This window comes from Parasteatoda tepidariorum, chromosome 6 (genome assembly GCF_043381705.1).
Source record: "Parasteatoda tepidariorum isolate YZ-2023 chromosome 6, CAS_Ptep_4.0, whole genome shotgun sequence".
Classification (NCBI taxonomy): Eukaryota; Metazoa; Arthropoda; class Arachnida; order Araneae; family Theridiidae; genus Parasteatoda; species Parasteatoda tepidariorum.
The window spans coordinates 79,799,400-79,821,589 of record NC_092209.1 but is presented as its reverse complement, the minus strand read 5'-3'; the positions used below and the strand labels follow the sequence as shown (position 1 = coordinate 79,821,589).

At 35.1% G+C, this 22,190-nt stretch overlaps 1 protein-coding gene across 1 annotated transcript; it reads left to right on the top strand.

Annotated features, from left to right (window-relative positions):
* Positions 1 to 3,373: 3,373 nt before the first annotated feature.
* LOC107454226 (pancreatic triacylglycerol lipase-like) lies at positions 3,374 to 19,949 on the top strand. The gene is made up of 8 exons (XM_043045856.2): positions 3,374 to 3,539; positions 5,322 to 5,451; positions 7,233 to 7,501; positions 8,417 to 8,563; positions 11,738 to 11,846; positions 13,368 to 13,469; positions 16,884 to 16,979; positions 19,579 to 19,949. The coding sequence occupies exons 2-8, from the start codon at positions 5,328 to 5,330 to the stop codon at positions 19,935 to 19,937; spliced, it is 1,206 nt and encodes a 401-aa protein (XP_042901790.1). The 5' UTR covers positions 3,374 to 3,539; positions 5,322 to 5,327; the 3' UTR covers positions 19,938 to 19,949.
* The last annotated feature ends 2,241 nt before the right edge of the window (positions 19,950 to 22,190 follow it).

Sequence of the window (22,190 nt, the reverse complement as noted above, 5' to 3'; positions counted from 1 at the left end):
TTCTTCTAATAATACGCTACTGCTTTAAATAATACCGAAACTAATTGGAAACTTCAAAAGGCCAAAAACAATTTTTTGTAATAATCATAAGAGTGAACAAAAAATCATAATTTTATTTCGATGAGTTTTTCCTTTATAGCAAGAACTCCGTCATTTAAAACTTTTTGCTTACTCAAAAAGCTAATTTTTAAAATTTAAATAAAATGAATCTTCAAACTCATTTTCTTCTTACACATAATCCAACAAACGTAGCAGCAACAAAAAATGAAAGATGTTTCTATCCAATCCAAGGATTATTAGTTAAGATATTTTTAGTCAGAAAGATTTTACGTATATTTATAAATATACTCTATAACAAAAAAATAGACGCACCAAGAAGGAGTTTGAAAATTAGGGGAGAACGAAAATTGGTGGATAGGAAGACAATGTATAGAATAGTAAATGATTAAAATTTCTGAGCAATCGAATAATTTATTGCAGAGTTACAGTAACAAGTTCAATAAGGTGTTGACCCGCCTCTAGCCTGGATACAAGCCTGGATACTTTATCGGTCTATGCCACGCCGTGTGGCATAGACCGATAAAGCTCCCGGATGGTCTCTTGCGGTATTTCCTGCCAAATTCGATCCAATTGTCATTAAATATTTTAATTATTCCGTGCCAGATGCAATCGCCTTCCCATCATATCCCAGACATGCTCGATGGGAGAGAGATCTAGTGATCTGGCATTTCAAGGAAGAGTTTGACAAGCTTGCAGACAGTTCATAACAACACGTGCCGTATGTGGTCTGGCATTGTCCTGCTGAAAAACCAGCCCAGGGCGCTGCAAAAGGAACGGTAACTAAACAGGTCTTAGGATGTCGTCGATGCACCGCTGTGCAGTAAGTGTACCTCTAATGACGACCAAAGAGGTCCAGCTGTCAAAGGAAATGGCGCCCCAGACCATAATGCCTTGTTGAGGGCCGGTGTGGCGTGCAATAGTGAAGGCAGGATCCCCCTCTCGTCTCCAAACACAGCTTCGATGATCGTCAGGACGCAGTTGGAAGCGGGATTCGTCGCTAAAGACTATACGTCCCCAGTCGGTATCATTCCAGCCTGATCGAGCGTCGATTTTGCGCGTCTTGGTGCGTCGATGGTTTCATAGGTATTTTTTCTCGCTGAATTGAATGAAACTGATTCAGAGACGATCTAACTAATTGTTAAGGCCGGGATAACCTGGTTGGTAGAGGACTGGGCCCAGGTCCAAGAGACGGCGGGTTCGATCCCAGCTAGCTGAAGCCTCCCCGTCGTTTAGTAAATGGTGACTGATGCACGTTAAAGCTGTCGAGTCACACAATATCCTCCATGTTCCCATAACCAATCATATCTCTGGGGGTGCCGATTCTGGAGGTTCTTCGTCTTCTGTATTGGTTCAAAATTGCAAAGCTACGGAGTAGAAAGGCTTGCGGCTGAGTTACCCCAAAATTGGGTCGGCTGTTCAAAAACGGTTAAATAAAAATAAAATAACTAATAGTTAAAAAATTGAAATAGTACGGTTTTTTTCCACAGAAGTACAATTTTTGCAATTTACGTATCTGACATTGTTATCCAACCAAGTGAGATATTGTTTCCGAAGTCATTTTTTACGTTTAATTTACTATTACGAAGTCAAAATGAAATATATATTGGCAAGCATTTTTGTGTATAAAAAGTACTANCGCATACCACGTGATGAAGGCGGAGCCAAGTGCCAACTCCTGGTGAACGAGCTATACTTACCTTCCTATTTAGGGGTTATCGGAACATATAAGGTATATTTCCCTATGAAATTTTGTTTCAACAATATATTAATGTTATTTGCACAAAAAATAATAATTGTAAAACAGTTAATAAGAGACCAGACACTGATTTAAATAACTTGATCTTAAAATGTAGGGCAGAATTACGTTATAACAATAAAACAATTATCTTAATTTTAAACTCGTAATAATAATAATAATAGCAATTATCTTAATTTCAAACTCGTAATAATAATAATGAAAAAAAAACAGTTATCTTAATTTTAAACTCGTAAATTAAAAACGTAATAATAGCAGTACAGTAAAATTCCTTTAAAGTAGAAATACAAAAACAATACCTTTATAACTTTAATTAATTTTATGCTGATGACAGCCAAAACAATATGGAAATGAACGAGGAAACACTGGATCCTACCACGTGATTTTCCGGCCAATTAATATGCACCGATAACAATGGAAAACAGCGACACCATCACTAAATTTTTATATTTATACGTGAAAAAGCTTTCAATGAAAAAAAAAGTTTGGGTATTTTTTCGAAATTTTTTTAAAATCTTACTGGACTAAAAAGAATGCGTGGGGGCAAAAAAAAATCTAATTTCCCTGACCGCATCGATAACATTTTAATATCAGAGGAGTATTTCTTTTACGAATATACGAAATTACTCATTTTTCCATTTGAGAGTCATGTAACTAAAAAAAATAGTGCGTGGAGTCCCTCCGCGCGGAAGAGGTTAAACTTCGTAACCTGCGACGTTAATTGTAGAAGAATCAGCAGTCGTAGAAGGATCACTAGTTCTATTCAACGACTCTTTTTCCTGCTCCGCTCGCTTCCGTGCTCTGTAATCACGGTAATATTGTGCATTTTTCCCTCGTGGACCTCTTGAACCAGTGGAAGTGCTTGTGGTTGCCTCATCGTCTCGCCCTGGAAAATGTATTTGTATTAATAATGTATGTGAATGCGTCATAATGTAATTTCAGAAGAGAAAACCTAACAATCAATTGATATTCACAAGAGACGTACCTTGACATAACCTTAAATCCGTCGCATTGTCCGTGGGATTGTTTTCACTCATTTTTTACAATTGTTATCCACTAAATTTGAAAATAAAAAATACTACCCTATTAAATTATATGTGTATCAAAACAAACTAAAAAAATATTTATAGAAAAACAATACTTTTATTATTTTCATGCTAGTGAGAACCAAAACAATATGGAAATGAATGAGGGAAAACTGGATCCTACCACGTGATTTCCCGGCCAATAAAAATGTAGTGTTAAACGTTTAACGCAACCTTGTTGGATGCCGCATAAGAAGTATAACTTCAATAAGTAACAGTTGGCGGTGGAAAAAAAAACCCTTCTGAAACATCTGTGACAGGCGGATATAACTTTTATATAATTTCCAGAGACAACTTCCCTGATGCTTAGTCATTGTTTACCCAATTTTTTCTAGAACAACGCAAATTATTGAGTTGCTTAACTACTTTGCATGACAGAGAATTAATCGGAAAATTATAAAAATCTAAATAATCTTTTGCTTTTTCATCACCTCAATGACTTTCAAACTTTTTTCACTTTTCTTCCAAAACTGCATTTCGTTTTCTATTTCCTTGAACGTTTGGCTGTTCTTAATGTAAAATTTTGATATTTATTTTTAAATCATTTCTTTTAACTTTATGAAGTATCTTAGTTATAATTGTAATAAAAAATAGTTACTACATCTTTGTGTGTGGCGACCTTTTCCCACAGAGGTTTGGTAAGAACTGATAATTCACTTTTTTTACGTCATTGAAAATCGTTTGAAATGCAGTTAATAAAAATTTTGTTCGAATGAATTTTTGTGAAAATGGTTCGCGTAATTTTTTATAAGAGTGTTAAAGTCCGTGAAGATTTCTGTTTAACATAAATTCATTTTTTAATTTGCTTTTTGGTAGGATTAATTTAAACCTTAATCAACATTCCTTTTTTTTTATACAAAATAAAATCAACATGAATACAATTCAAAATCAATAGAAGAAGAAAAAACACATTAGAATCACTTTGAAATAAAGTGAAAGAAATTATATAAATATATTTAATTGTCTGCTAATTTTAAATGTTTTTTTTTTTAAATTATTTTTATTTATTTTAAACACTCCTTGTTATCACCCTTTGTCACAAAACCTCTCCCTCACCTCAAAGAGAGACATTATGGGGGGGTTGACAGAAAAGTAATTTCGGTTTTTTAGTATGAAATAAAGTTCGATATTTCCTATCGATGTTTCCATCACTTCCACACTCGCTCAATTAACCAGATGCAATTTTCGAGATTACTGAAATTTTTTACTTTTTAAAAAGTTTCCTTAACTTTGAAATAAATGATAATCTAATGGTGCAATGTCGAGCCTGTAAGGGTGATGTGATATCACTTCCCAAACTAGCTTCAATAATTTTAAGATGAGTGAGGCTTCACATGGTCGTGGTGGTACACGCTTCTTTTGAGATTCCCCATGTAGTTTTGACCTTGCATTATCGGATACGGATTATCATTCATTTCGAAGTTAGCAAAACTTTTTAAATGGTAAAAATTTCAGTAATAGGATCTTTCTATTTTATATTTTATAACCGTCGGTGAACAGCCGACCCAATATTTTGGGTTTACGACTACTAATATTCAACTCCGTAGCCTTGTTATATTGAACCCAAGCCAGAAGACAAGGGAACTCCTGGATCAAGCATTGGGAAGAAATTTGCCTCCGTAGAAGACTTTTTGATGGAACTAATCCACATTTGAATTACATGGAGAGGAGAGGAAAACCACCCACGGTTAGCCTCACAGAAAGATGATCCGTTTACCACTGTGGTCGGTGCGAACTGTATGCGGAATTCGAATTGAGCTGCCTTTTCTGGATTCGAACCCAGCTCACTTTATTGGAAGGCGAATGCTCTAGAAAAAAAGTGGTAACTATATTGAAAAAGTGGTGGTACATATTTCGTTATAAATGGTAAATCGTATAAAGCAGCAGGGGGCGCTTGCGGTCAAAATTCGTAAAAAGACTTCCGGGTTACTACTTCCGATTAATAAGTTAATTTATAAATCAATTTTATTTCAGATCAGAAGACATAAAAAACAGAAGATAATACTCAAAACATGGGAACCCTTACACTTCTATCCCCTGAGCCACCACGCCTGCAGTAATAGGGTCTTATCGCTTTGGGGTTCAAATAAAGGACGACAAAAAAGATCATCGTACGGAATATTTGACTGATTAAATTTAATTTTTCATTTAGAAGATATTGAGTTTAATTCTATACTTAAAACCGAAATTACTCGCTTGCCAATCGAATGCTTTTGGATGACCGACCTCTAAGAAGAAAAGAAAAATTAATTTTATTTTTCCTATCAAATTATTACTAAAAACACCTGAATGTAAATCAACTGCGTAAAATATATAGTTTCTTTTAAATAGGTGGAGGATTATTTTCACTTTTTATCAGGTAAATGTTGTAAAGTGTAAGAAATTATCTCCGTCTTCTCTCAAAAATTATCTCTTCTCAGGCGAAAATGGATTTCAGTAAAATTATCGTCTTGTGGATTGTGGTTTGCACCATTACGTACAGTCATTCTTTTGACATGCTCAGTACCATGAGCGACATTTACAAAAGAACTTGCCATACTTATTTTTACCGTAAGTACAATTAGAATTTTTTGTGCATTGATTTTTATATTTTATCAAATTCTAGTTTCTTAAACTTTTTTAAAATAACTTTATTATAAGCCGAAGTAGATGTATTCAAATCGAAGTGAGAGTTCCTGTCCAGGTAGGCGTCTTCACATCACGTCCAGGTCACCAATGTGGTGATAGTAGATATCGACAATGTCAACCTTCATCTATGAAAAGGTGCCCCAACATAGAATCGAGTTAACATGTTTTATATACTTGTGAATTGGAGTTACATTTTCGTGGTGGTAGATACACTACAGTACTCCCCTACCAGAATTATGTCTGTGATAGAATTCGATGAACGGATATCACTAGTTGATTCATTGCTATTTTGTGAGAAGCCGTGAGAACTGTAGTAAGATCACCGTACTTTTTGAGTGCTGATTGCGAGAGATGTATTAAGTTCACTGTCGTGGTCGCTCCTGAATTGCCTTTAGCAGTCGAGTGTATACGTTGTACGTGATCGAGACTAAGAACCAACAGCGTGAGGAGGACAATGTCGCAGTCACAAGTAGCAAGTCAACTGTTCAATGTGGACCATCCATCGAAGAAGGCGTGTTCAAATCAAAGTGGGCGTTTTTGCCAAGGTAGGCGTGTTCACATCACGTCCGAAGGTCACCAATGTAGAGAGAGAAGTTATTGACAATGTCAACTTTCATCTATGAAAAGATACCCATCGTAGAATTGAGTTAACATGTCTTATATACTAGTGAATTGGAATTATATTTTCGTAGTGGTAGATACATTGCAATATTTTTGACGGTTTGTCATTTTTGCTATTTCCTACTGATTATAGTAGCATACATTTGATAACGATAACATATGAAATTGCTTATTTTTAGTGCAAATTGAAAGAGACAAAAATCATCCACAGAACAGTGTGAGAAACTCATAATTTAATTTCATTTGTTATCATGCATAATCTCTGATATTCTGAAATTTAAAAAGAAAAATCAGTTGAAATTTTATTCAATGCTTTTTTTTTCTTTTCTAATGTCTTGTATTACAAAAAATCTTAAAATCGGTGCATAATTTTCGATTTTTGCATCTTTTTAAGAGACTAGACAATGTGTTGGAGAAATTTTTCAAACATTTAAATAATAGATCCCAAACGTCCTCTCATCTGTTACTTCATATCGTAAAATAATATAAAATAATGGAAATAAACCAATTTTCCTGGTTTTTTCCTGTGTTTACCCATTATTCGCCCTTTTCCCAATTTAAAAAAATTATTTCCTACATGTAGGACCCCCTAAAATATAGAAAAACGCATTAAAAAATTTATAATGCATAATAAGTGAATAAAAAGGAAATTTTTTGAAAAATTGCCGCAGCTGGGTTTCAAACCTGCGCCCCCTCGCTCCAACCGTGAGTTACTAGTCCGGTGTCTTGACCACCAGACCGCTCGAACACGAGAAGCCGGCCACAATTTCGCTTCAAAAGCCCTCTTACGATCAGCTATGCAATAGACCCTTGGGGGCTCACCCTGCCCCCCCCCCTAATTCACCTATAAAAATTCCCTTCGGCGGGCATGTTTGGAACGTGGACCTCTACTTAGGGTCCGAGTTTGAAATTTATAACTTAATATTAAAGGGAAATGCAATAATATGAATTAATTTAGCAATTATTTTGAGAGAGATGAACAATGAAGACTCGTGACGTAGAGAATGGGATTTAATAAAAAATTTTATCGTTGGTAATTTAAAACGCTGTTCTTAAAAAAAAATTATTATTTGTTTTGACAGTCTTTTCACAGACGAAATGCATAAAAGGCGTCGAGTGCTTCAACAACGGTCCGCCTTGGTATGAACCACTGCTAAGGCCCTACAGTGCTTTACCTGAAGACTTGGAGGACGTCCAATATTATCTATTCGGTCCACAATATTCGATGAATCCTTATACACTGAAGGATTCCAGGAACTCTATTCTAGCCTCTCCGTTCAATTCAACCTTACCTACCAAAATTTTAGTCCACGGCTACAAAGCAGACCAGAAACAGCTTCAAGGCCAATTAGTAAGTTCCACCCACTTAAATTCCATCGCTCTCTACATTTTATAAGAAATCCTAATTACGTTTAATGAAAAGAAACTAATTGTACTTAATAAAACTTAATTCCTACATATTTTCAATTCAAAAAAAATAAATTCGTCATTACACTCATTGCAATATAAAATTAGCGCACCTAAAAAGAGTTGTCAGAATGGAGTCAGCATGAGCAAGTACAATGTTGATATCCGATTAAAAAACTAAATCAAATCTGTTCATTTATTGTGGGGGAAAATAGGTTTTAGTACCTTCTTAGGACAATTCTAACTCACATGCAGGATGCGATACGGTTGGGCATTGAGGTCTCTGATCATTGTGTTGCAGCAAAAACACTGACTGCAGGCTTACCATCTCAGGTGGTCCCTCGTTCAAGGAATCGAGCAGGACATAGAAAGGTGGCGAAGGCATTCCTCTGACAGCCTTGTTGTATTTGCATTGTTTTGTTTTAAAAAAATGGGTCTTGTTAGCCGTGACAACACATTTGATGAAACAATGTCACATCGCTGGGGTGGCATGGCGCCAACATTAGAAGTGATTGTGTGTCGTATGCCACCCCATACACTAGTTGTAGAAGTATTGTGCACACTGTAGACTGGGTTGATGTTTCACCGTGGGGCCTCTACACTCTTTCACAGTGGTCATCACTGCCCAAATTAAATATGGATTCATAACTGAAGACGACCTCGTTCCATTAAATTGCAGTCTAATCCGGTCGAGAGCGACACCACACCAAACGTTGGCAACTGTTGATGAGTGTCAATTCCGTTCACGCTTCTGCAGCTGGTAAAAGAGTTCCCTCTCCCATATATACTAACTAAAGTCTCCCATATATACTCTCATATATACTTTCCAGACTATGAAACTATGTTCTCGTCATTCTAGAAACAGAAAGATGTCCTCCTCAGCGTGGGTGATTACAACATTATTGTAGTGAACTACTCCAAGTATTCCTTCGCTCCATTCTATCAGGCAGCTGCCAATATAAGAGTTGTGGGAGCAAGAACTGCTTTGCTCTTAAAAACAATCATGGTAGGTATGAACGAATCAAACTTTCTCACACAAAAAAAAACTCAATAGTTCGTAAAGCCGATGCTTATTAGTGAATGGACTCGTGCTACCTGTGAATCAACGGGTCTTTTTCTGGTGAATGACTTTCAAAAAAGGGAGCTGCAGCAAAGCCTCCTATAACTGAAAGCCTCCACACGGTTTTTTGTAGGAAGTCTGATCAGACCACTATGGAGGTAAACGAGTTTACGAAAGAAGCATTTAATTGAAAATCTAGCAAAAATAAGATAGTGGTGACAAATATGTGTCTGAAAATTTGTTTAATTTTTTAATATAATAGGTTTGTCTTATTTACTTGTCAACGGCTACAGACACACTTTTCATATATATATATATATATACACACACACTGAAGAGCCAAAAAAACTGGTATACCTGCCTAATGTCGTGTAGGGCCCCCGCTAGTACGCAGAAGTGCCGCAACACGAAGTGGCATGGATTCGATCAATGTGTGAAGTAGTGCTGGAGATAATTGACATCATGAATCCTGCCGGGCTGTCCATAAACCACTGAGAGTAAGAGGGGGTGGGGATATCTTCTGAACATCACGTTGCGAGGCATTCCAAATATCCCAGCGATGTCGTTGATTTGATGTTTTACCGGATTTCCGATACTCGTGAAATGGTCGTACGTGAAAAATCCAAATTTTATTGCTAACTCGGAGATGCTATGTCCCATCTCCCGTGAGCCGACTATAACACCACCTTCAAACTCACTTAAATCTGTATAACCTAGCACTGTAGCAGCAGTAACCGATCTAAGAACTGTGCTAGACACTCGTTGTCTTAAATACGCGTTGCCGATTGCAGCGCTGTACTTTGATTGGCTCCATTATTTGTATACTCATGCCTGTACCAGTTTTTTTTGGGTCTTCAGTGTATATGGGAGATTCTCATGAAACATGAAATTCACTGTCCCTTGCTCCAAAATCTAATACTATAATACTAAAAGAACTTTTTTTTAAAAAAAATTAAAAAAATAGCATTGTTGTTAGTATTTTAAAATGACTTTGCACTGGCATTGACTGTTTTGTATTTTTTATTGGATATCAAAATGGCATTTTCCTGACATGTCCCAAACAATATTTCCAATAATAACTAGCTTCAAAACTTCCCATACATTTTTCAAAACCTAATTTTTTTTTATCTTATCCTATGTAAGCATTTCTTGAATATACGCAGAGGGTATTGTGTACTAAAACTTCCTTTAAAACAATTTTTTCTGTCAATAGTTTGTTTGTCCCATGAAAATCTGTCATTTTCATGGCTACTTTTATTTAGTGATTTATAACCAAAATAGATAGCGCCAGGAATCAATATCTTACGTTAATAGATTGATTAGATACCCTCCTATCTGAACATGTCTTGTTGCATGAATAAAGAACCAATTTTCTGGCTCAAAATCTATTTCAAAAAATTTTTCAAGGAGAGTAGGTTTTTATGCTGTCATTTTCCTGGCTTCTAGAAATCATTAATTACAAAAACTGCATAGATTTATCTGAGTTATTTTAAGAAATACTGTTGTTTTCTGCAGAATATAAACATCTTCGGCCAAAATATTAAATTAAAGTAAAGTTATATGCTATAAAATGGCGAATTTGTCATTATCCTGGCTGTCATTTTCCTGGCTTATGAATGCCAGGACATTGAAGTGTTACCAGAAATTCTTTTTAACTGCTAATACTGTAAAGAGGGAAAGCAAATATTAACCTAATACCAAGTTTATGTATGATTGTAATATGCTTGGATGTAATCAAAGTTATTTATTTATTTAATGATTGATTATTATACACAATTTTATTCTGTACATATCAGCAACAAAAATTTTTTTGTTTCTTTCTACAGTGGATAAAAAGAATTAATTTAAGCAATTTATGGTCCATCTAACATAAAGGCTTAAGTTGAGTTACTTACTATTAACTTAAAATGACTGTTTTTTAAACTTCTAAGGTAATATGCCATTTTCCTGGCATTCAAGATTTGGTGAATTTCTATTTTTTTTTCTCGAGCAAATGTCAATAAACTGCACTGCTGTGTATAAGATATTGATAAGTGTAGCTAAAGAAGTATACAAAAAAAATTTTAGATTATTTTGAGAACTTCAAATTTGAATAAATTTTTTGGTCCGAATTGTCATGTTTCGTGAGAATCACCCACATATATATGATAAATTTCTCTCAATTACTTTTAAAAAAGAATTTTGATTCATGCTCACAACTGGTTCACTTTTTAAATAGTCTGCGCAGACTACTTATAAAAAAAGCAGTGTGTAGGCTTTCTGATGTAGGAGGTAATGGCTGTAGTCTACAGAGACTAGGATTCGATGAAAATTTAGGAATCTTTGCTCAACTCCTGTCGGTTAAATGTTAGGCCTTATAAGTTAAGAGGCAAAATTTAGACAAAATTTATTATTAATAAGTGAACAAAAATATTACTCAAATAATTAATAGTGTGGCAATTATTTAAATTGTAACCTGTCGCAAATTTAATTTTTATCACGTTTGAAAGTTTTTGAGCCTATGTCTAATTGAACTATTGCAATAGGAAGAAAATCTATAACTAAATTTATTTAGTCCAATTGAAAAAATTTATTTAAAAAAATGTGCGAATAAATTTAGTCATTATTTATAATAGTTTCCCAGCTCATAAATATTCATTATAAATTTTTCCAACTAAGATACTTGTGGTAGTATGCACGTAATATATTAATATCTAGCTCCTATCTTACAATAATTTTATACAATTTCAATATTTTGCATCAACCTGATACTTTTAGGCTTATAGAAGAATTGAACCCAGAAGATACCCTTAGCCTAATTCGAAAATATATCATTCATTACTCAGTCTGATTTATTTCATCTAAAAATGGAACTGTGGCGTGGCGAATAAAATCATCGCTAAGCCGACAAAAAATTAGTGCAACCCTAGAACAGAACAGCAGAACGCCTTTTGCAGTGTGGCGGAGTGCACGTAAAGAAAAGTGAATAAAGTTTTGTTTTTATCCAAGAATGCGATATTTTCTTTCTAAGAGCAAGATGCTCATTTGATTAAATCTTCAGACGATCTAATATGGATAATCAACTAATTATTCCATAGAACAAAGCTTTCTAAGCACTTGATTCAAGAAATTTCTTTGTAGAATGTAACTGGTGTTAGAGCTGAAAGTATGCATTGTATAGGCCCAAGTTTGGGAGGACACGTATGTGGATATATAGGAAAGAGAATACACAATTTTGGAAGAATATCAGGTATATTTTGTTTTCTTTCTTCTTTTTGGTTGGTGAGTGGGATTATTAAACAGAGTGGGATTATTAAACCCTTAATATCTTGATACTTTCAAATAAACTACCCGACATTTGCCAGTGTGGGGACCTGCAATTAAACCATCCGTAACGCTTTAACGTCCTTAAACATTGCATTTTTATGAAATTTAACCTTTTGGATAGCACCTGCTGTTCTAGACCATCGGTTGTACCAGCGGTAAGCAAAACGTTAAAGACCACAGTCACACTTGATGCAAAGACCTTTCGGTTTGAAAACAGCAGTGTCAAAAATAACAAACGATCGATTGAAACATTCTTTATTATTCGTGAAATATCTCATCCACAGAGGATCAAAATTGTGACGGCATGTCTTCGGATCATCCTCCGGGATGTTTCCCATACAATCGCCAATAGCCCATTGTACAGCTCTAGTGCGAAATAAATTAACAACAACAATTCGTGAAATATATGAAGTAGGTAGGTACTACGCACTAGTAGTTACGTCGCACTAGAGCTGCACAATGGGCTATTGGCGATTGTATGGGAAACATCCCTGAGGATGATCCGAAAACATGCTATCGCAATTTTGATCCTCTGAAAAGGGGATGACTTTCCTGCTTTGGTAGCCTGACGACCTGCGTGTCAAGTCGAGCACTTTACGGTGGAACAGTTTAACGAGGACCGATGCCGCACATCCTCGGTCCCTACGCAGGCTGATCAAAGTGGTCACCCACCCGCTTACTGATCGCAGCCTATGATGCTTGACTTCGGTGTCCTACTGGAAACCGTGTCCAGCGTGAAATATATGAATTTTATAACAGCTTTATGACTTCTAAAAATATATCTTAACACCTAGAAATTTTAAGTTTCTGTAGACCTCTGATCTTAACAGTTTTAAAATAGAAAATTTTCCGATTAGTCGGAAGTAGTTTGCTAGTAAGATAAAATTCGTATTCTCACATTTGAGACTATCTATACTGAATGAAATAAAAGTTCGAATTTTTTTTAATTCTATTTTAACTGATTAGTTTTATATTATTTTATAATAGGCATTAAACAAGTGATTAATTCTTGGGTTTACGACTATCCGCGTTCAACTTCGCAGCCTTGTATTTTTGAACCCAACCCAGAAGAACAAGGAAACTTTATGAAATAAGCATTGGGACAAAGTAGCCTTCGTTGAGGACATTTTGGTAGAACAAACCTGTATTTACTTTATACGGGGGTAAAATGGCGAAAACCTTCTAAGATAAACGGAGAAAGGAGGTTCTTACCCATAATCCTTCTACCAATGAGGATATTTTATGTCAGCTCTGTGGTCAGTGCTAGCCGGGTGCAAATTCGTATAACCCATCCATCGCTTTCGTTGGGTTCTAGATCACCTTGTTTACGGGCGCTTAATCCCCTAAACACCAGCGGCTCTATATAATTAGTTGTACTATTTCTAAAAAAACTTTGAGCTGTATGAAATAAATTATGTTAACGAGTTAAAACATGTTATTTCAGCTCTTTCACCAGCCGGTCCTTACTTCAGTGGTACAGCTACTATCGTACACCTAGCACCATCTGATGCTTTATTCGTCGATACTATTAACACAGCAGGTGGAGGTATTTTATTTAAATTGCTTTTTTCAATTGATTTGACATTTTTTTACCTATTAAGAAATTGGGTGGCACACTTCTCGATAAGACTAATTTCAACACCATTATCACAAATAAAGAGTTGTAAGAATCATAAAAAATCAGGCTAACATAAGCACGATTAGATCAAATAAAACAAGAAAGGAAAAAAAAGCAGACGATAATTTTGGAACTTCTTGGAGTTGATTGTTTTGCAGACTGAATTTTTACTTTTACTAGCGTGGATTCTCAATGATTTTAAGTAATATCATTTTAAGTATTTTTAAGGTCAACTTATTCATAATTATTGTCTTGGCCGGCTATTACGAATGCGAATAATGAAGAAAGAAAAGAGTTTTGCGATATCTTAAGAAACGTATAATTGACTGGAGAACATACATCAATTGATGCAGTTCTTGCAAATCATAACTTGAAATGTTCTAATACTCCAAGGAAAAAAAGTAATTGATCAGCGATCGCAATAATGCGATTACAATTTTTATAAATATTTTTATATTTAATTCTACTAACACAATTTTAGCTAAATTTTACGTGAATCTCCATACTTGTTTATTCTATTTGAACATTGTATCAGTTGTTCTACGTTTTTTTACGTGCAGTTTGTTTTAAATTACATACACTTTAAAAATATTTATTTGTAAGAGAATGCTTGGCTAAAGTTTCATGCATCATCCTCGATATATTTAGAACCTTTTTTTGTTTCAAAATGCGTTTTATGAAAGAATTTTAATCACATTTTCACAATTTGCAGTGAAAAAATATGTGACACTACTTTTAAGAGAAATTAGTATTAGAATATTAAAGCCGTTTACAAAGTGATTCAGTGGAGAAAAAAAATATGGAATAAAGAAAATGAAGGGATGTTCTGATCTAGATGCAGCCACAACATATCACATAAGATGTATCTTCTTTTACCAGATGGCTCAATCAAAAATGGTCCACAATTTGAAAAAAAAATCGAAAGCAAAGAACACATGCCTGCTAACAGAATTCTTCTAAATAAACGAGATAAATTTTTTTCACTAAGCTTCAAATTAATTATTAAGTTCGTCAACAGATGTTACTTCCGACTGAAAAAAAAATTTATTAGTTAGAAATCGAGATATTAAGATGACAAAAAATACTTCGAATAAAATGCTTCTAGTAAATGCTTCTAAAAAATGCTCCCAATAAAGTGTTTGTAACAAGTGTTCTTTCTTAGTGCTTATGGAAAAAAAATAGATAAGTTTTTTATCCTCAAATTTCTTAATTAACGACTGAATTATTTTGCACTCTGAAAGATATCCAAAAAGTGTAAATTGTGTTCATACTTTCAAGTTTAGATATGATTTAATAGACGCTCAGTAATTATTGTATCACTGTTATCATTGTATTAATTATTGTTTTAATTGTTGATTATTGTATATCATTATGAATATTGTACTCACAGTATATTTATCGATACAAAGCCTAAGTTTCAAACGTGTAAAAACCAGGAATGTGTTGGAAGAGGTAAACGGGAAAATGTCATACCCATCTCATTTTCTACATCAGTTTTGCAGTTTCTTTAAAAAAAAAATTTAAATTTTTTGAAAATGCATCTTAAATTTTCTTTATTTTTAAGTACTTTTTCTTGCACAATTAATGTTGAAAGAATGTTTTAGCATCACCAAAATCAGTTTTGAAACCGTAATAAAATTATATTAATAAAATTCTCGAAACAGACAAATGTTTAATTTTAAATTACGGATTTTAAACTATAAATTGCATCATTTTATTGCTTTAAAGTAATGAGAAAAAAATCAATAGAAGTTCTAAAAATTACACTGGGGAACAAATTTATCGTTGCGCCTTGCATCTTTCTGTTGCATTTAAATACTTAATCTTACTTAGTTCGGGTGTGGGTATTTAAAATCTAAAATTAGCTTTACTCCTAAAAGTACAGTTTTTTTTAATAATATTTTCGTCGAAATGTTCAAGTTTAAAAACGTTATGTATAACAGAAGGTTGCATTAATTTCTAGGAGAATTAGGGCAGATCATCGGGATTTAAACTTGATAGGAACCAATACCCGGAAATATCACCGTGCACGATTAGCGGCGATACCCTATTACGACCTGTTTAGAAGCACACGAAGAAACAATTCATAATAGGAGAAGCACCCCTAGAGGCATATGATGACATTTCCGGGCACGGTATCCAATGAAATTTTAATCCTGATGATATGCCCTAACCTTCCTGGAAGTTTGTCCCGACAGTTATGCAGCTCTCTGTTATACATAACATCTTATATAACATTTTGACAAAAAGAACACTAAAAATATCATTTAAAAAACTGTGGTTTGGAAAGAGAAACCTATTGCAGTTTTGAAATCAGCGATATGAAAATATCTCAGATCTGTTTTAAAAAGATCTCATGCAACAGAAAACAAAACAAATGAAATTGTTTCCCAGTGTTATCAAGCGCGATTTCTTTTAATTTAAAAAAGTGGCTCCTCTTTTTTAAATGTATGTTTGGTGTTTTCTACACTATAGGATGCAATGCAAGCTCTTGACTGCCTATACTTACTGTTTACGGTGTATTTTGTAGCCATTCGGCTCACAATGTGATCATTGTGTTTTGAGATTCTCTAGAGAAGTATTTTTTGTACACGTGTATTAGTTACCTGATTTATTATTTGTATTTAAAAAAAAGAATCGTTACAAGAATAGTCATTTGAAGACCTGTCCCTTCAAGGCGTAAGAATCGTCAACTGAAAAAAAAAAGAATCGTTATAAAACACTTCATACCATGTCAACAATATAACAACTTCGAAATATAAACCTAAATAAGAATTTGTAAAATGAACTGAATTTCACCTGCTTGAACGATATGCTAACACTAACGCATGATGGTGCATGGCAAGATCGAACAGCAATAAGCAAGTAAAATGAAGCCAAATCAGACTGCCAAAAAAGCGAGTTTTTTCTAAATCTAGCAACCATGTCATCATTATTAACAAGGCATCTCTAAATAACTGAAATAAATTTTCACTTCAAACTCATCAGAATTACTTAATGTCATTAATACCTAATGAGATACAGCTGATTTCAGCTCAGAAATTATATAATTTATTTCTTTTATTGAAAACAAAATTATCTGTTTGAAAATATCCCCTCGTAGAATAAATTGTAGTAAGCAGCCGTATACTTTCTAACTGAAAGTAGAAAAGATCAAAAGCTCGAGATTGTTGTTGATATTTATATTGAAAACACCATCCATTGCGCTAAATAATAATAGTATCATATTACAAGTTTGTTAAGTACAAAAAAAATATCAAGAAAACGCAAAACAACAATTTTGCCTAAAATCCAAAATGGCTAAATCCACGATTTTGATCATTCCACTGTTTCCTTGCGCAGGCTTGGGGACTCTTCAACATTTTGGACATCAGAATTTTTTCCCTGATGGGGGCGTGCAAGAACCTGGATGTGGAAATGATACTAGCTTTTTAAACCGTAAGTAACAGTTGCTTCAAATATCATAGTGCTCCTAAATGGACATCTTTTCATTTTGTATTGTAATTGTCAACCGAACTTATAGCAAAAATTTAAATATTTGCCTCAACTTCATCCACAATCTGAACCATTAGCGGTTCCGCAGTGGACTGATCTTTAAGACACGGTTCCCATCCGACTACCGATGTCAAGCATCACTGGCTGTGGTCAGTGTGCAGGTGGGTGACTACTTGGATCAGTCTACGTAGGGACCGAGGATGTGCAGTATTGGTCCTCGTTAAACTGTTCTACTGTAAAGTGCTCGACTTCGCATGCAGGTGGTCGGGCTACCGAAGCGGGATTGCCATCTTTTCTGCAGAGGATCAAAATTGTGATGGCATGCCTTCGGATCATCCTTAGGGATGTTTCCCAGACCGTCGCCAACAGCCCATTGAGCAGCTCCAGTGCGACGTAAAAAAACTACAACAGCATCTGAACAATTAACGATTTTGAAGCGTGATTATCACCCTCTGAGCATGGCTAGTTGCGTAACAGAACCAAATAAACTCTTTTCCGGCTTCGAATAGCAACGAGGATGAGGCAAATATTTACTTAGAAAACAAAACTGTTAAGATATCTCATTCGTAATGCTTTGCTATTTCACCATCCAGTCGGTATGGTGTGTTATGCCTAGTTCTTCCCCGCTTTAGACCAGGGATCTACTTCCTTTTTAATATTTGGGTTATATATTTTATTTTATATCCGTCTTTGAACAGTCGATCTAGTTTTTGGGTTTACGACTACAAATGTTCAACGCCGTAGCCTTGTAATTTTTGAAACCAATCCAGAAGACAAGGAAATTCCTAGAACCCCAATGCCCCCAGAGGCATTGATTTGTTATGGGAACATGAAGGACTTTGAGACTCGACAGATTGAACATGCATCAGTCACCACACGGAGAGTCTTTGGCCGGCGGAGATCGAACCCACGAACTCCTGGACATGAGCCCAGTGCCCTACCAACCAGGCTATTCCGACCTTGGGTTATCTATTAGGGTTGCACTTTCTTCGATTGCGACTGATTGAGTATTCTCACCTCATGCGATGGGCATAAGCGATCGCACATTAAGGCGATTCGCCTATGCGTTTTATATAAATTCTAAACATTTGCGCTCGTGTCTTGGGCTATCGGATACAAGTGCATCAGCCGTTAGTGGTTCAGAATCTACTTTAGGGGCTTTTCACACTGCATTTGATTTCCTTAAGACAAGGGGTCAAATATTTAAGAACACGTGTAGGAGGAACTGATCACGCATGAGGGAATCGTGTGCAGTGAGAATACTCCATTATTTATGCAATTTAATAACTACATTGGTATACCTGCAAGTGACGTAATGTTTGTTGCTCGATCCTAATTGGTTGCTGAAAGTGGAATTTTTTTATGTTAGCAACTATTCTTTCGATTATATTTCGAGTAAGCCAAGCCCATCAAGTAGCAATTCTCTTAAGTTACACATTCTAAATTCTTTCACAAAGATTCTCTCTCTCGGATTTTAATTTTTTCGCTTTATATTTGCACAGAGGAAGGTGCGAAGCCATGTGGAACATAAACACACTAATTATGCATCGAAGTTGCGTTAATTATACCTGCTTGCACATTTTGAGATAGAATAGAATAATTAAATGGCGGAAAGCATCCTACCCAACAAACAACCATTTCAAGCAATATAGCTATCCTGACTGTCACTTTGCAACTGATTCGGTACACTGAATCTTTGCACACATAATGCTTTGCTGGTGCGTATGTTGCTTTCATTTTCTGGCAAGCATCCCATATTGAGCAATTCCAAGCAATAGTTACGCATTCGGAGAGCTGGCCTTTTTCGGTTTCTATATTTCTCAATTCGTCCCAACCTTTGGATAGAATAAACTATGCAAGTCATAAGGAATTCAAGCCTGATTGATTACCTGAGAAAATTCAGTCGAAGCGAAAGTCAAAAATAAAGCAAACTAGTTTTGATGCTAAATACTGATTTCCTAAATGTAAGACGAAATTTAATTGTTTTTCGTATTTAAATAGCCCTTTTAATTTTTCTCGTTTAAGAAGATGCCATACCGAGGAAGAAAATTTTAGTCTAAAATTCTCCTTTATTACTCTAATTTAAAATTTAAAAAAACGAAAAAGTAAATTCAGGCAAACCTAGAGTAAGTCATGACGTTTCAATTGCTGACAAAAATACTTCAAAATATTCAAATGCAAACAAATTATCGGAAGAGAACTTCTCCGCTGCATAATACAAAATTATAATCTCATCATTTATTTTCATTTGTATATTTAAAATTTTTCTTTTCAGTATTTGAAACTTCATGGCTTATTCTAGGTTTGTCTGAACTTACTTTTTCTACATTTTAAATTGGTAATGAAGGACAAAGAGAATTTGCTAGCTAAATTTTCTTCCGCAGTATGGAGTTCTCTTAAGTTTTAATTTGCTACCCCAAATGTTCCTTACATCATTTTTGTCGAGAATTCTAAACGTTGACAGTGGTGTACACGGAACAATTTATGTGAAACTCTGAATTATGTTTAGAATGACTGCCATTGTTTCTATTTTTCCCCCTAGTTCCGGAGCTTGTTCGAGAAAATATATGTGATCATATCCGGGCGATAGACCTGTTTACGAACTCCATCAATGATACCAACTGTTCTTTCAAAGCTGTCAACTGCAGCAGTTACGCAGATTTCGTTAACAAGAAGTGCGCCAATTCTACAGTCGCCATCATGGGTTTTCACGCCAAGCCAATTCCCGCCATCGAACCGGAAGACTCTTTATTCCTCAGAACTGGCGCCACAGAACCTTACTGTGTCCAGAACAGTGAAATGCCACCTGACATTCACACCGTCACTGCTCTGAAAAGCAGAGGATCGTATTGGGAGAATATTTTAATAAGAGAAGTTATACTATTGTTAAACTTGGAATAAATACATCTATATAGTTTGTCTACTGTCAGAACTCCTCCCGCCACAAAATCTGAGGCCGTCTGATGCTATGGAAACAAGAATAGCACATTTCAGGGAGGGTATAGCTTCTCTTCAATCTAGGGATAACACAATAGACCGAAGAAAAAGATTCCTTTTCTCTCACCGACCAGTGCCAAAACCTGTCCTAAACAATGACCCCACACCCCTACTTGAAATAGTTATATCTCATAACCATAGTCACAGCCACTGGTCCAGATGAATGACTAGGGGAGTTCTTACTTCAGACAAATGTATGCAGGAAACTATGCAAACTACAACTATAGTTTGTCTAAGATAAGAAGTCCTCCTGCCACTAAGTCTGAGGCTGTCTGGTGCTATGGAAACGAGAATGGCTCATTTTAGGGAGGGTAGCTTTACTCTAAGACTAACACAATAGACTGAAGAAAGAGATTCCCTTTCGCCGGAACCACTCCAAAGCAGTGACCTCGCACCCCTACTTGAAATAGTCATACGTCGTTACCATAGTCACCGCCACAGTTCCAGACGTATGTCTGGGGGAGTTCTTATTTTAGACAAACTATATACACCATTGAAAAGTAAACACAAAAATATGTTTTATACCGAGAGGAAATACGATTGCTAAACACTTTCAAGTTTCAATCGAACAGATTTCTGTACAATAGCCTTCCTAGATTTTGATTTGAAAGATTTTGATAGTGTTATGTTATTTATTAATTTGCAACCCATAATATGTTTGTTTTTTAATCTACATATTCTACCAAAAATTCAAAAATGAACTGTGTTTATAGAGTTTCTAAGAACTGTGTTTATAGAGCGTACTGTACATTTGTCTCATCAGAAAAGAAATAAAAAATCCGATAAAATAAAGGTCTGATTGTGATACAAAGCTGAAAAAGTATTAGTCCATGAATTTGATACTTATTTGAATATTCTTATTTGCTGTGCTATAAGAATTTTGTCGAATAAATTGCGTATTTTTCTATTTTACGTGTCTCTTACATTTTACTTTAACATAAAAAGTTCTGTGTACTCATATCACTTACTATTCAGAGCGGCAAAATTTTCAAAATTTCATCAAAAATCTTAATTTTTCCAAAAAAAAAATGTTTTGTTAAAATTCTGTGTGACTAGTTGACAATTCTATGCCTTTTCTGTGTGAACCTAGGACGTTTGTATAGTATCTAAAGGAACACTTTTGTCAACAGCAGATATAATAAGATTTTAATTGTGATTAAATTTGCTCCATTACAAAAAAACGTCGGCAAAAAACTATAGATGTTTGTCGTTGTTAACATAAAATTTATTAAGATTTCAGTAACTATCTAATCTTTACTAATGTTGTTATTATCGTCAGCCATTAAGGCAGCGAGGGTGAAATTGTTCTTGTTTTCCAGTGGCACCATCTATGGCCAAGAATTCGACTTTTGCCACACCCACACGTCACAATCGTTTATAGGGCGGACCCATTCATACATCCATCCACAGATCGTAATTTTAGACCTGAACCAGAGAATGATCAATTTCTAATTCAGTACCCTCAAAGGTATTAATATGTTATAGAAACATGGAGGACTTTGCGACCCGATATTTTTAACGTGCACCAGTCACCATTTACTACACTGGGTATCTCCGGCCGGCTGAATTCGAGCTCCCGTTCACACAAACGTGAGTCCAGCGCCCTGCCAATCAGGCTATCCCGGCCACAATCTTTACTAATTATCTTGGAAATTAACCTTACCGTCTAATATCTAAATAGTATAGGCAGCAAAGAGCTTGCAGTGCGCTCTATAGAGCGCACTGCAAGCTCTTTGCTGTAGTGTAGAAAACACCTCCCATTAGTTCAAAACTTATTCTTTAAAATATTATGGTAAACAAGTTGTAATAAGAAATAGTATATATTACCAAAGTAATAAAATCAATGTGAAAGTAAATCAAGCTGTTGCAGGATTTAAAAATTACATTTTAGTTTTTCTGTGAATGTGAAGTAAAACTAGTTTCTTCAAATATCCTTTGAAACCAAGTCGGCATGCATGACCACATGATTGGTATTCCATATTCCCTGGTACACGCCGCGGAGGGAGGCTGACAAACGGAGTTTTCGATTTCACAGCTATGAATTATCACCATCGCCCAGTTGCCCAAAATCAGTAGAATGGTATTAAATGGCATCATTGTTCAAATGGGAGAATTTTGATCTATTGGAGGTCGTCAGATAATATATATATATATATA

Bases quoted from the DNA above. Each gene is read 5' to 3' on its own strand.
- LOC107454226 (XM_043045856.2), top strand. From the start codon at position 5,328: ATGGATTTCAGTAAAATTATCGTCTTGTGGATTGTGGTTTGCACCATT. The intron at 11,847-13,367 runs GTATATTTTGTT...ATGTTATTTCAG, and splicing joins CAATTTTGGAAGAATATCAG to CTCTTTCACCAGCCGGTCCT. The intron at 16,980-19,578 runs GTAAGTAACAGT...TTTTCCCCCTAG, and splicing joins TGATACTAGCTTTTTAAACC to TTCCGGAGCTTGTTCGAGAA.